General features: G+C 39.5%; 1 protein-coding gene across 1 annotated transcript in view; it reads left to right on the top strand.

Annotated features, from left to right (window-relative positions):
- CSTF77 (Tetratricopeptide repeat (TPR)-like superfamily protein) overlaps positions 1 to 14701 on the top strand; it is a 409448-nt gene that overhangs the window by 179559 nt on the left and 215188 nt on the right. The window contains exon 10 of the mRNA XM_089430577.1: positions 14441 to 14504. Coding sequence (XP_089286703.1) covers positions 14441 to 14504 — 64 coding nt within the window. The remainder of the gene's footprint in view (positions 1 to 14440; positions 14505 to 14701) is intronic.

The raw sequence follows: 14701 nt of genomic DNA on the forward strand, positions 1-14701 counted from the left end.
AGAAAAATCTCGGCAGTAGTACCTCTCTACTCGGAAGTAGATATTCTGGCTGAACCCCGGATAAACAATCCGGCAGCTCCACAGCTCCAATCTGCCCCACGAAACCCCAACGTCAGCCTTTAGGGACTGCGTCAGCGCTCTTTGGCCCAGCGTGAGCCTAGCATCAGCCTCTAGGGATTGCGTCAGCTCTCTTTGGCCTAGCATTAGCCCAACGTCACTCTGGCTTGGCCTGTGTCAGCCTCTGGAGGCACTGTGTCAATCCTCTGGCCCTCTGCATCGCTCACGTTGGCCCTCTGAGGCACTGCGCAGCTCCTGGCTGCCTTTGCGTGAGCCCTGGCTGGCTCTGCGTGAACCCTTGGCTGGTTCTGCGTCCCTCTCTCCGCTACTGCGCTGATCCTCCCAGTGTTATCTCTGCCTCTCTGCTTCTGTATTCACTGCCCCTCAGCTGCAACTCTGATCACTCTCTCAACTTTCTCAACAAACCCAGCCCCAGAAAGTCGAAATCTTGATCTCTTGGTGTGTTCTCCAAGTGACCCTCAAGCCTCCTCTTATACTTTTCTAGTTGACAAATCAATGGCTGAGATTAAGCCCTTAATCAACGGCTAAGATTAGATCTGGCTTGATCCATGACTTTTGGACCATTCTAACACAGTTTTATATTAATTCACATTAATATTTTATTTTAACTAAGTTTAGACTTAGGGACTCCATTAAAAATTTTAATTATTTTAATATCTCCCAAACTGTTTAGAATCTGCCCAAACCCTTTCTGGGTATTGGAGATCTCATGTGCCTTAGCCTCTCCACCAAAATTCGTGGCTAGTTCACATCTGATGCTACCCCAAATCAACAATAACGTGCCCTGGTCGTTCGAGGTTGTGCTGCGCCATGTTGTAGGTAGGTACCTTACTCTTGCAAACGTTGTTTTGTCAGTGAACCAAATGTTACCTATTTTTGTGTTTCCATTCACTTTCCCAACCCTCCACCTTCTGCTTTATACGTATTAACATGGCTAAACTCTACCAGTCCACTCCAACACTTGGCCATTTCTCCCATTTTCTTCTTGCCATCGCACCGCATCTTTGCATCTCATATCTACACTATTGCCTTGCGCAATGCGCAATGCATTGTTGGAAATTTAGGATTCTATGGTTGGTATTTTTCATTGGAAAGCCATGGAGAAAATTTAAAATTATTATTTGAACAAGTTGGCGCTCCTACCCTACAAGTCGGCCCATCTTGGGCTAATTAGCCCTCCTCGCACACATATGAATAGGGCATCGATTGGGCTCATTTGGAGCATCAACTCACACAAGTTCAATTTGCAATTTTAGAGAGACACCACACATGCGAAGGACAAAAAGGATTCTTTTGATTTGCGATTGACTTTCTTCTTAGAGCTACGTTGATTGTGTTTGACTTGAGCATCTTGGCATCTGTTTGATTACTGTTCTGATCATCTTGGAAGGTCGAAGACTTTAGAAGTTCGTTGACTCTTGTTGATTGTGATTTCCCTCATGCATTGGCTCATTGATCAATATTGACCGCAACCTTCACTAGTGGTTTGATCGAAGCTTTTTTGACTGGTGCGTTGACTATTTTTGTGGTTACCTCAGTATTGAATTTCGACCTATTGTTCGATTACCTTAGGGTCAAAATTCAGCCTCTCTATGTAGACTTATTTCGTTGACTAGAAATTGACTTTTCTCTCTCCTGTTGTTTGCTTTTGATTGGGACAATATTGAGGACAAAGTTTAGATTTTGTTGGAATATTCTTGATGTACTATTGATGCACAAAATTTCTCTCATAAGGAAATATTTTGGTTGGGTTTTCCCCGTGTGGGGTTTGCCCTCACTGTGAGCCTAATTCTAAGTGTCTCTTGTCTATTGTTTATGTTGATTTGGGTTAGCATTGGATATGCTCCAAGCCTCAAATTTTGCAGGGAGGCTTGGCCTTAGGTATTCCAAAGAACCTAGAAAGCATTTTGGGAAATTCCAACCAGAAGTGATTTTATTAAATTAATTTATATTTTTAATGGGGTTCCTAAGTATAAACTTAGGAAAATTAAAATATTAATGGGTATTAATCTAATTAGGGGTGAAACTTCTAGAAAAAGCCATGGATCAAGTCAAATCTATTTGAGCCTTTGATTATGTTTTAATCTGGGCCGTTGGTTGTCCAATAGGAAGATATAAGAAGGGGCTTGAGGGTCATTTGGAAAACACACAAAGAGATAGAGAAAATTGATTTTCTGAAGTGAGAAGTTCTTAGGAGGAAAAATCGATTATGGAAATCTCTTGCAGTTGACGGGCAAGGATAACAGCTTCCAGAGAGAGATTCTTAGTCGGAGATACATCAGCCAAGAGAGGCAGTAAGTGATCTAGAGCCCTTGACGCAGAGGCTGACGCAAGGCCAGAAGGGCCACGCAGAAGTGATGCAGAGGCAAGGAGAGAAAGTTGAAAATTAGAGCAGAGGGTCAGTTTCAATAGCCGAAAGCCAAGGTGTGAGACCGAGAGGCTGAGAGCAGAGACTTTGAGCTTCTGATCGAATTTCCAATTGTTTGGCGCAGTACCTGAAAGGGTTGACGCTGGGACAATGTAGAGGTAGTGCAGTGCCTGCGAGGGGCATCTCAACCAATAGCTAGAACAATCGAGACTTTTCTCAGTGATTGTGTGAGGTAAACTCACAAAGCTTCTGCTAGTATTTCTCTCTGTAACTGAATAACCCTGTGAGGTATTCAGTGATGTATTCAGATTTTGCTACTTCATAATAATAAAACCCTCAGAGCGGCTGCACTGGTTTTCCCGCATCGGGTTTTTTCGGGGACTATTTGTCCAAAAATAACTATGTGTTGCATTGTTCTTTCTTGCTCAGTGTTTTGTTTTTGCAAATATATTAATTAAGTGAAGGTTGCAGATGTATTTACTTAGAAATTTACCGTAGAAGACAGTAAATAACTTGTATGATTTAATCAAGTAGGAGAAGTAACATCAGTTTGCTGTAGTAGGGATTCTAGTGTAGGAATTTTCCCAGTTTACTGTCTACTGTGATCTTTATATTGCTCTATTGATGTATTAAATGGTTGAAGTTTTTCATGTATAGCTACTTGATTATTGTAGTATAAAGAAGGGACTGGTTATATCGTTAGAAGTAGTTATCAATTGTGAAAAACTACTCTAGTCTTGACTGTACTAGAAAATCAACATGGTTTTAGAGCTTTGGTGAAAATAAAGCGCTGAGAGATCACTTTGAGAGGACCTTAAAGGGTTTTGGGATTTGTCATATTTTTGAAATTTGGTTGGTCATCTTCAACTTTGTTATGAATTCCTACGTGAATACTGAAAGCAAGCTTGAAGGAGATACTAACTACAGGGCACGGAAGGCTAGGTTGACATTATGATTTAAAGGAACAAGGCCTTGGGAATTGTTACAGGTAAAGTTATTGAATTAGATGTTGAAGCAGAGAAGAAGTTTCATGAAAATGACATCTTGGTAAGAAGCATCATCTTAGACTCTGTTAGGGATCATTTAATTCCCTATATTGTTGAGCATAAAACCTCCAAGGCCATGTATGATGCCATTGTTGGATTGTACACTATCAACAATGTCAACCAATCCATCAATCTAAGGGGTCAACTTCACAATATCAAGATGACAAAGAATGATATGGTGGCATCATATTTCGTCAAGATTACTTCAATAAGAGATCAACTCAAGGCCATTGATGAAGAAATCTTCGACAAAGAATTGGTAGCTGTTGCCTTGGGTGGTTTGCTTAGATCTTGGGATTCTTTTGCATCAAGTATTAGTGCAAGGGAAAATGCTCCATCCTTTGACAAGCTATGGGCTGCCTGCACTCAAGAGGAATCAAGACTCTATTTTAGAGATCCTACTGAAGATCCAAATGAGGAAGCCTTTGCATCTCATGCTAAGGGTAATAAGAAGAACCCCAATTTCAGAAAGTTTCAAAGAAGTTTTGGTAGAAGACAAGGTTCTAGATCTGCTCCAAGAGAGGAATCTATTTCACAAAGAAGTCCTCCTCCTCCCCCTCGAGATAGAAGAGATAAAAGAGATAGAAATGATCTAACAAATGTGCAATGTTTTTGTTTTCAAGCCTATGGTCATTATCAAGCTCATTGCCCTTAAAAGAATCGAAGAGATGACTATGAAAGGAATGATGATAGCAAGAGGAGAGGAAGGAATCATGCTTTTGTTGTTGATCTTAATGAACCATCTTCAAAGAGGAGGCATAGGAAACATGAATCTAATTTTGAATATTCATTTTATTCTGCTCTTTTAGGTTCCATTAAAGGACATAATGAAATATGGTTGGTAGACAGTAGGGCCTTCAGGTAAGGAGAATTTTAAGGATGGAAAATTTTCTCGAAGTTACTAACATTGGCGAATCTCACTAATCCCTAATATGCAAACTATAAAATGTTTATTGATATATTTGTAAAAATATTCAAATTTATAATCATTTTATATATAGTCTCTATATAATGTTGGCGATTTTTAAGGTAAAATAATTTTATATTCTAAAATTTGGGTGAATCGTCTTTTATAAAAATTGGAAATTGGCAAATCTTTTTTGTGGAAAAATCATGGAAAATTAGCCCACTAGGCGAACATTAGGCCCTAAAACTTTACATGCCTCCAGGCACATGACTGAGAATCGTGAACATCTATCTGAATTGATTGAAAAGAAGATTGCTCAAAGGGTTGAGCTTGGAGATAATGGCAAATATGAAGTCAATGGCATCAGTACGTCATCCTTCCAACTAGAATCTGGAGGTAATGTATCTATTAACAATATTTTATTTTTTCCTGGTTTGAAGAAGAATTTCTTGTCCATATCATCTCTTGAAGACAAAGGATATAGGGTTGCTTTTGTTAATGGACAAGTCTTAGTATGGAATAAGGATGCCTCTTTTGAATCTGCTAAAGTCATTGATGTACGAATTGGAGGACTATATCCTCTCCTTGGTCGCTCAATCCAAGCCCTTCTACACAATACTATTGATCCTTGTGAAAAATGGCGTCAAAGGTATGCTCATGTGCATTACAAGGCTTTGTCTGAATTGAAAGATTTTGTTAAAGGTGTACCTGAACTTAAGACAGGCCATGATGGAGTGTGTAAAGGATGTGCCCTTGTGAAAAGTGTTAAAGGAAGATGCAGTAGCAGTGATAGTAGAAACAAAGGAATATTGGACCTTGTGCATTTTAATGTCTGTGGGCCCATGCCTGATAAAACCTTGGGTGGATGCTTGTATTATGTATCTTTCATTGATGATAATTCTCACAAAACATGGATATATCTCTTAAAGACCAAGGATTGAGTATTTCAGATGTTTCGTGAATTCAAAGCACAGGTTGAAAATTCTATAGGGAGAAGAATCAAGACTTAAGGTCCAATAACGGTGGAGAATATGTATCCAAGGAATTGATTGATTTCTAGAGGGAAGCTGGAATTAAGAGGAAGTTGATAGTTCCCTAATACCTCGAACAAAATGGAATTGTTGAAAGAAAGAAAAAGACTATTATGGAAGTTGCTAAGGCCAGGCTACAAGACCAAGAGTGTAATAGCCCCAATTTTGTGAGCTTGGGAATTTTGCCCAATTTTGGTAATATTAATTAAAAGGGGAAAATATTATTTTGGAGAAAGATGACAAGTATTATTTTATTGGAGATTGGCGGAAAATTATTAATTTTAGTGGAAAATGGCCCCCACTAATAAAATAATAACTAAAAGGGGGTCTAGAAGCATGGGGAGAAATTATAAAAGGAGAGACTCATTTGTTGATCTTTTTTTTGACTATTACACTTCACATTACATCTTCTCTTGGAGTTGTTTAGCAGAAGAAGAGAAATGCTGTTTAGCACAAGAGTTCCAAGTGGAATTCCACCCTCATTTCAGAAAACTTCGAGTGTCTCCCTAGTGAGGCAAAAATGGGGAAGTCAATTTAGAGTTTCCATTGGGCATATTTGAAGGTTATTACAACTAGTGCGTGTTTCTTCCAAAGCCCAAAGTGGTTCAAATTAATTGTTGGGAGATTAGTTACAAAGGAGTAGAACATTTGTAATGATCCTTAATAGGAATACAAGTGATAACAAGCAAATAATACACGCAACAAATTACAAAAACGAAATATTACAAACACCCATATAAAAGCTGCAAATGGAGTACTTCTGAGCCATTTTATTATATTTCGGCAAGTCAAATACAATAGATGATGGAATGGTGCACCTGGTCTTGTCTGAAAGGACAAGCAAGACCAAACCCATGTCGGAAAATGGCTGAGATGAAGGCTGCCCAACTACTGCACCAATATGCACTGCGCTGCTCAGAAACTACTGCTCTACTGAAGTTCGAATGGCTGGAAGGTACATTGAAACTGCCCAGAAATTTATGTGCTTTTAACCCCGAACTCCTTGGCCAAAACCCACAAAAACCCAGAAATGGTTTGCCCCGATTTGGACTTCCCAAAATTGTCCCCCAAACATACTTTTCAATCCTCAACAATTCTACAATGTTTGCTGCAAAGATAAGACTTAGAACCCCACCTCCTGTGCTTAGAAAATTATGAAACTTTATATTTGGGATCCTTGTCAAAAACCCAGAAAAACCCAGAAAAGGATTTTTGCTGGTTTAGAGTTCTGATTTTCGACCCCCTTGGAGCCTCACCTCAACTCTAGCTGCTAATTTTGACTTGCTGGAAACTGCTTGTAAATCCACCTGAAAACTTCTCCCAAATGCTGAATTCACCCATGCTATCCAATCCCGGACTCCCTGAATGATCTCTTGGCCCAACTCAGCTCCTAAGTACCACAAAAATCTGCTGTGTGGCCTCTATGCTGTCCCCCAGCCCAACAATTCGAATTTTTGGAATGTTGGATAACAATGCTGCTACCTCAGCTCCCCAACTACGGAACAAGCAATCAGATCTCTGGTTGCCTCAATCTCTCTCTGCGTGTTTCCTGGCTGCCCAGAAATGAACACTCCTTTCTCTACACTGGTTGGTGGTGCTATGTCGCTGCCCCGGAACTCCTGAAATCCTTGTAGAACTGCCTCTCTAGGGCAGGCACGGATGGTCCCCCGAAGTAGAGTTTGAATCTCCCGATTGAGATATTTGTGGCTAAACAGCCGATTGACTCAGCGAAACAACAGAGTGAACAATCAAGTGATTTTGTTTGCAAGATGTATGAATGAATCCCAAAATGAGAGCTGCTCCCTCCTTATAACTCCTTGGGCCTCCCTTGCCTCATGTGGGCCCCTCCATCCACCTATTCGACTTTCCCTCCAAGCTATTCAAATGGGCCAATTCGAATTCCCATGTGGGTGGTCCCCACATTCCAATAACAACCAAATTAAGTCGAATTGCCTCCTAAGTCCCTAAGTCGAAAATGATGGGTTCTCTTCCTTAGCCAAATTTGTGCAAAATTGTGTAGCAACACCTTGCTACAAATGTGTTTGAGAAGGGACATGACAACATCGAAGGATTTGTAGGTGTTTTCCATTATTTTATCTGGATATTTTTTGGTGATTAGTAGGGTTGAGTTTGAGGGAATTCTTGGGGCCAAAATTCTACATTTATGGAAGTGCAAAGGGGTCTCCAGGTAGGCTTGCGCAAGGGCTGGAGGAATAGAGGTTGTGGAGAGATAAGGGTCGGAGATTGGAGGTATACCCCAAGGGAGAAGTTAGCTAGAGTTGTGAGAGATTTCCAATGGTGTATATGGGCTTAATTAAGTAGTATCAAGACTGTGGGGCGTTTTTTGGCCAAAATGGGCCATTTGCACTTGTTGGGGGTCATTGGGGGGTCAATGTATTCAACCCAAACCCTTTCTGGTGTTTTGTGGGTTTATTGAGAGGAGTCTCTAGCTAATTTTACAGAAATTTTAGGGTGATATTCAAGCTTGAAATCCCCATTCTTTTAGTAGGGCGAATTGCTAGTTAGCTCGGGAAGTTGCATCACTTTGTGGGTTTGATTTTGGCTTGGAGACAGACCAAACCTTTTCTAGGTATTTTTGGGTTTGAGGACAGGAGGTCATGGCTGCAATTTTAGAGCATTTTGGGCATTATTTTGAGTATAACTTCCAGTTCCATTTGGCAGCCTATAGGATATTTTTTGGCCAGTGTGCATTATTAGTTTGGAGCCATTTCAATAGTTGGATCAGTGAGATTTCACTCGTGGTTTGCATAGCTTGCATGACAAGCATAGGTTCCAATGTTCTTACTCATTATCTACTCAGATTCCCATTAATTAATAAAATGGCTTAGTTATTTTGTTTATTTTATATGGTGTTCTGATTTGGGTGCTTGGACTTCAATTTTAATTGTTTTTCCTAGTTCAGTTTTTGGTATTTTACAAAGAGTTGCCTATGTTTCTTTGGGGAGAATTTGCCATAACTGCTGTCTACGTTCAAAACAGATGCCCACATCGAATTTTGGATTACAAGGTTCCTAAAGAAGTCTTTAAGGTGAGAGACCAAATGTTGAACATTTAAGAATCTTTGGTTGTCCTGTTTTTGTTTATGTGCCCAGAGAAAAGGAAAAAGTTGGAACCATCCGGGAAAAAGGTACTTTTGTTGGCTACACTGAGAATTTAAAGGCCTTCGGGATCTATGTTCCAGGGCAATGATATATTGAGACTTGTAGGGATGTTATTTTTGATGAGGAGGATGCTGCATTCTAGAAGCCCAAGGGTTCACACTTTGGACTTTGATGATGAAGTACAAGTGGCTCCAAAGAATGTGGAATCAAAGTCTAAAGAACCTAAACCAATGAATCAAGCCCCTCATGAAGAATCCATTAATCATGAACCTGTTGAATCTCCAAAAGCTTCTATACCTGAGATAAGAAAGAGAGCCGCCTGTCTTGAAAAGACATTGAAGGAAGTTGAAGGACATGCTGCTGCTCGTTGAACCTTCAACGAAAGCAAGAGGCCAAAGAAGTATTTTGGTTATACAACCTTGATATGCAAAATAATTGAGTCTGAGCCATCCTCCTATGAAGAGTCTATTGGAAAACAAGTATGGAAAGATGCAATGATTGAAGAATATCAATCCATATTGAAGAACGATGTTTGGGAAATCATGCCAAGACCTAAAGGGAAGTTCGTTGTGTCTTCAAAGTGGATCTACAAGATAAAGCATGCTGCTGATGGAAGTGTTGAAAAATACAATGCTAGATTTGTGGCTCATGGATTCTCTTAGAAAGAGGGAGAGGATTATGAAGACACCTTTGCTCCCGTTGCCAGGTATGCTTCCATTAGATCTGTTATTTCTCTTGCATCTATTGTGGGTTGGAAATTGCATCAAATGGATGTCAACACTGCTTTTCTGAATGGGGTCATTGAAGAAGTCTATATTGAACAACCTCAAGGTTTTGAGGTCCATGATAGAGACGCACATGTTTGTAAATTGAAGAAGGCCCTGTATGGCCTAAAGTAGGCCCCTCGTGCATGGTACTCTCGCATTGATGGTTATTTGTTGAGTCTTGGCTTTAAGAAGAGCGATGTTGATCCGAACCTATATTTCAAAGTTGTTGAAGGCGAACCCATGATATTGCTATTGAATGTAGATGACCTGTTTCTGACAGGGGCTAAAGTTCTGATTGTCTAGTGTAAGAGGGAGTTGGTTTCTGAATTCAAGATGAAGGATCTTGGCCTCATGCATTACTACTTGCGATTGGAAATTTGGCAAAAGCTTGATGGGATATTTGTAGGCCAAGGCAAGTACTTTATTTTGATTCTTTAGAGATTTGGTATGATGAACTGTAAGTCCATGGATGGACTTATGGTGACGAATTTGAAGAAGATCTGGGACAACGATTCAGATTTGATTGATCCAACTATGTATAGCAAATTGATTGGCTCGTTGGGTTATCTTTTTAACACCAGACCTAATATTTGTGATGCTATGAATACATTGAGCCAATTCTTGGTTGAGCATCGTCGTTTACATTGGGTTACAAGTACAACTAAATAGATATTGAGATACTTACGAGGTACCATTGAGTATGGTCTGATGTATGCTTCTAATGGAGAATGGAAATTGTATGGTTTCTCTGATGTTGATTGGGATGGTAGCTTTGATGATAGAAAGAGAACCTTTGGATATTGTTTTAGCTTGGGCTCTGCTATGGTTTCCTGGTCTAGTAGAAAACAAACCTCTGGTTCTCTGAGTACTACTAAAGCTGAATACATTGCTGGTAGTTCAGCTTGTTGTGAGGCTATATGGTTTGGAAAGTTGTTCTCTTGTTTGTTTGATCAAGTGTTGGAGCCGACTATCATATATTGTGATAATCAAAGTTGTGTAAAGCTTTCTAAGAACCCAATGTTCCATGACAGATCAAAGCACATCGAGATCAAATATCACTACATCCGGAATATTGTCCAGAGAGGAGCTGTGAGGTTCGAATATGTTCCTACTGATGAGAAAGTTGTCTATGTGTTGACAAAGCCATTGTCCTAGATGAAGTTTGGTTATTTCAGAGAACAACTTGGAGTTGTTGAGAACCCCTCTCAGAGAGAGTGGGAACACTCCATCATATTATGGACCATCTCCCATAAGTTGTCTGCTGTGAGACCTTGTGGTCTAGGAGATGTATTGTTTTGATGATTTCTCTTGTAGGCTGTGCTGTGAGACCTTGTGGTCCGAGTGATGTATTGTGTTGATGATTCCTCCATGGGTTGTGTGCTGTGAGACCTAGTGGTCCGGGAAATGTATTATACTGATGATTCCTCTTGTAGGCTGTGCTGTGAGACCTTGTGGTCCGGGACATGTTTTTGATTTGATGATCCCTCCCTTAGGCTATGTGCTGTGAGACCTTGTGGTCAGGGAGATGCTTTGAAATGGATGTTATGTATCTTTCCTTATGATGAAACTAACAATCCTCTCTTAGGTTGTGTGCTGTGAGAGCTATGGTTTGGTTGGGGAGATTAATCCTGACAGAGAGAGAGAGACGTGGATTGTGATCTCTTCTCTAGGCTGTGAGTTGTGAGACCAATGAGTTGGTCGGGAAGATTGATCTTGAGAGAGAATGAAAAACTACCTCCCTAGCTAAGAGGGAGTGTTGGAAATTTAAGTAGCTGTGGTCGATATTTCTCATTGGAAAGCCATTGAGAAAATTCAAAATTATTGTTTGAACAAGTCGACCCTCATACCCTACGAGTTGGCCCCACTTGGGGTAATTAGCCCTCCTCACATTCATATAAATAGGGCATCGATTGGACTCATTTGGAGCATCAACTTAGACAAGTTCGATTTGCAATTTTAGAGAGAGACACCAGACATGCGAAGGACAAAAAGGCTTATTTTGATCTGCGATTGACTTTCTTCTTAGAGCTACGCTGACTGTGTTTGACTTAAGCATCTTGATTGACTTGAGCATTTGTTTTGACTTCAGAAGTTCATTGACTCTTGTTGATTGTGATTTCGCTCTTGCATTAGCTCATTGATCAATGTTGACCACAACCTTGATTGGTGGTTTGACCAAAGCTTTTTCACAGGTGCATTGATTGTTTCTGTGGTCACCTCAAGACCAAATTTCGACCTATTGTTCAGTCACCTCTCTGTGCATATTTATTTCATTGACTAGAAGTTGACTTTTCTCTCTCTCATTGACTAATTTTGATTGGGACATTATTGAGGACAAATTTTGGATTTTGTTGGAATATCTTGATGTACTATTGATGGACATAATTTCTCTCTCATAAGGAAAGAATTTGGTTGGGTTTTCCCCTTGTGGGTTTTGCTCTGGCTGTGAGCCTAATTCTGAGTGTCTCTTGTCTATTGTTTACTTTCTACTGTGATCTCTATATTGCTCTATTGATGTATTGACTGGTTGACGTTTTTCATGTATAGCTACTTGATGATTGAAGTATAAAGAAATGACTGGTTATATCATTAGAAGTAGTTATCAATTGTGAAAAACTACTCTAGTCTTGACTAAACTAGAAAATCGACATGCACATTGTGCCTTAACACATTATTGCATCGCAGTTTTGTCTATTAGTCTAAGCGTGTTGCACCATGACACAACTTCTTTATGGATACTGCAATAGAAGTTTGTGACGCACCACATTTCCATATCGCAAACCCTTGCGTCGTGTCGCAATTCTGTTTTATAATTTGACTTTTAGTTTTGCGCCATGACACAATCTCCTCGCTCAGCATGTGATAAGTTCATGTGATGCAATATATAGCTGTGTCACAATTTATCCCCATATTGCATCGCAACCTCACTTAGCAGCCTGACTTCCTTCCTTGCACCACAACACATTACAGAACCTCAGACTACACTAATTTATTGCTCTGTGCACCAAGTTATTTTTGCCTTCTAATTCATCTATTATAATGAATATGTTTGATTTCCCAGGTTCAGTAGATGTGCATTATCTGAGATCTATCATCTATTCGCGGGGAGAGAATACCTTGAGGGAGAGGAAGATATCAATATATCTCAGAATGTCAGAAGATTATGGTTTCAAAAAGTAGCCTCTCATCCAGTAGTGTTTCCATGCAGGGAAACTATTGAATGGATAATCAAATGCATTGATATCGGAGACATCCACAAGGACCACAACAATGACATCGCTGCACCCACTTATCCTCGAATAGGTGGGTATTATAAACTGCCTAAACATCAAGTCGCCTTCTTAGTGAGCTGGTGTCACAAGTCCAATTTGAGCAACAAAGATATTTTAAAGAGTTGGCAGTAGGACCCCAACAAATTTAGGAGCAAGGCTGATGGTGTATATAAAACAAAATTTCTCAGAAAAGCTTATTAGATGGTTGTAGCTATGTTCTACAGAATTTAAGGCAAGGTCACAATAGAGTTCTTTGAGGAGAGTTGGGTTCCACTTAGCTTATTAGATGGTGGTTGTAGCTATGTTCTGCAGAATTTAAGGCAAGGCCACAATAGAGTTCTTTGAGGAGAGTTGGGTTCCACTTATGTATACACACGCCCAAGATCATAGATGGAGTCATATTTAGTTGGGCCGAAATCATTGCAGCATCCATCTAGGCAGGGTGACAGAGGCCCAAATTCCAGTAGATGGAAAGCAACCAGAATTTTGTATGGCTTCATACTTACTTGATTGTATATGCGCCAGATGCGAGTTCAAAATGATGGGGTGGACATGGACTCTTGCCCCCGATATTCAACCAGTGCATATGTATTGCAAGTAGCTGTGGGATACTCAACATGTAGCTCATGCACAAGAGTAGTTGAAGGGTTTGTTTTGTTGCTATTCCAAATTCTATTTGACCATTATTCACTTGCTTGTCAGGTCTCGCGCTAAAGAAGCATTACAATAAGTTTTTGACCAGTTCACCCCACCGGACTCAATGTACATCAGGGTTTTTGGGTCATGGAAGCCACTGCACCAGTTCCCATTGTTCGTAACAGATAAAGTAATTTTGCAAGTGCATATCAGGTAACCACAGGAGTTGGTGGGATGCTAGCACAATCAAATAAGGCACTGTAACCTACATAGCCATTTTATGTAGGCGTGTATTGTATAACGAATTTCAAAGAGGCACAATCTGAAGCTTCAGACCTAGAGTGTTTCAAATTTGGAGAGATTGATTTGCATAGATATGACTGAAGGGGTGTGGTCACAACCCATTGCTCCCAATGCAAGTGCAGGTGGACTAACTCATCACGAATCGATGAAGACAAGAAAAAAATAAAAAATTCTTAACAAGAAGTAAATGATTTTGTATTTACCAACAACTTACATTTTTTATAAAAAATATTATGAGATTCACCCATTTACTTCCCAACTGACAAACTCAACTTATTATGGTTGGATAGTCTGATAAGCTGACAGCATATGCAAGCATTTCAACTTTGGCATCTACATGCTAAAATTTAGATGATACCGCAGGTGAATACACACGATTTTACAGCTTGTCAATTTGTCTTTGGAAATGGAGTGTTTTTGAGATCATTACCCAATATTAGGTTTCCGGTTCTCAAATTAAATATGCATCATGGGTTGACAGTTTGTTGGTCATTGAAGAGCTTTTTCATTACAACAGACTTGTAAGATATTTTTTCTTCTGTTGGGAGGAAACATTTGCAAAATATTAAGTATTTGTATTACCATTGCCTTTAGTAATAAGGATATTGAATACTTATCCTTCTTCAGTACTATTTTTGGTTGTTTTAATCAACTTTGGGTAATATGATTTTGCAACACTAAATTTGCTGTCTATATTTTTGTGCTCACTAGGTATTTATGTTCAAAGGTTCTCGAGTGTTCAGTAGTTGGTTATAATCCCAAGTTAATGCTGACTTTTAGGGCTTTGTTTTCCTTTTGCAACTGTCTATTCTATGAGATATTAAGTTCGAGGTAAATAATCTGATTATTTTGCTATCACATAGCTCCTAGAGACAGACTTCAACAAATCTCTATTCTTGTTTCTTTACAGGGGGAATCCTCAAAGGATAGATAGTGGATCTTCAGGCAAACGAGTTGCATTCACATATGAGCAGGTATAACTGAATTTTGTTTAGTACTCAATGGTGAAATAACTAGTCCCTGGTTATTATTTAATTTATAGAATTATATGTCAAAATGCCAAATATACAAGAAAAGATCGAATAAATGATTTCAATGAGCCATGTGATGTATAAATATACATTGGCTGGTCATGAGGTGAGGGGGTGTGTGATCCGTGATGTTTCATTAG

Source organism: Pinus tabuliformis, chromosome 5_1 (genome assembly GCF_031772625.1).
Source record: "Pinus tabuliformis cultivar Carrire ecotype Pingquan chromosome 5_1, CPIR1, whole genome shotgun sequence".
NCBI classification, from domain to species: Eukaryota; Viridiplantae; Streptophyta; class Pinopsida; order Pinales; family Pinaceae; genus Pinus; species Pinus tabuliformis.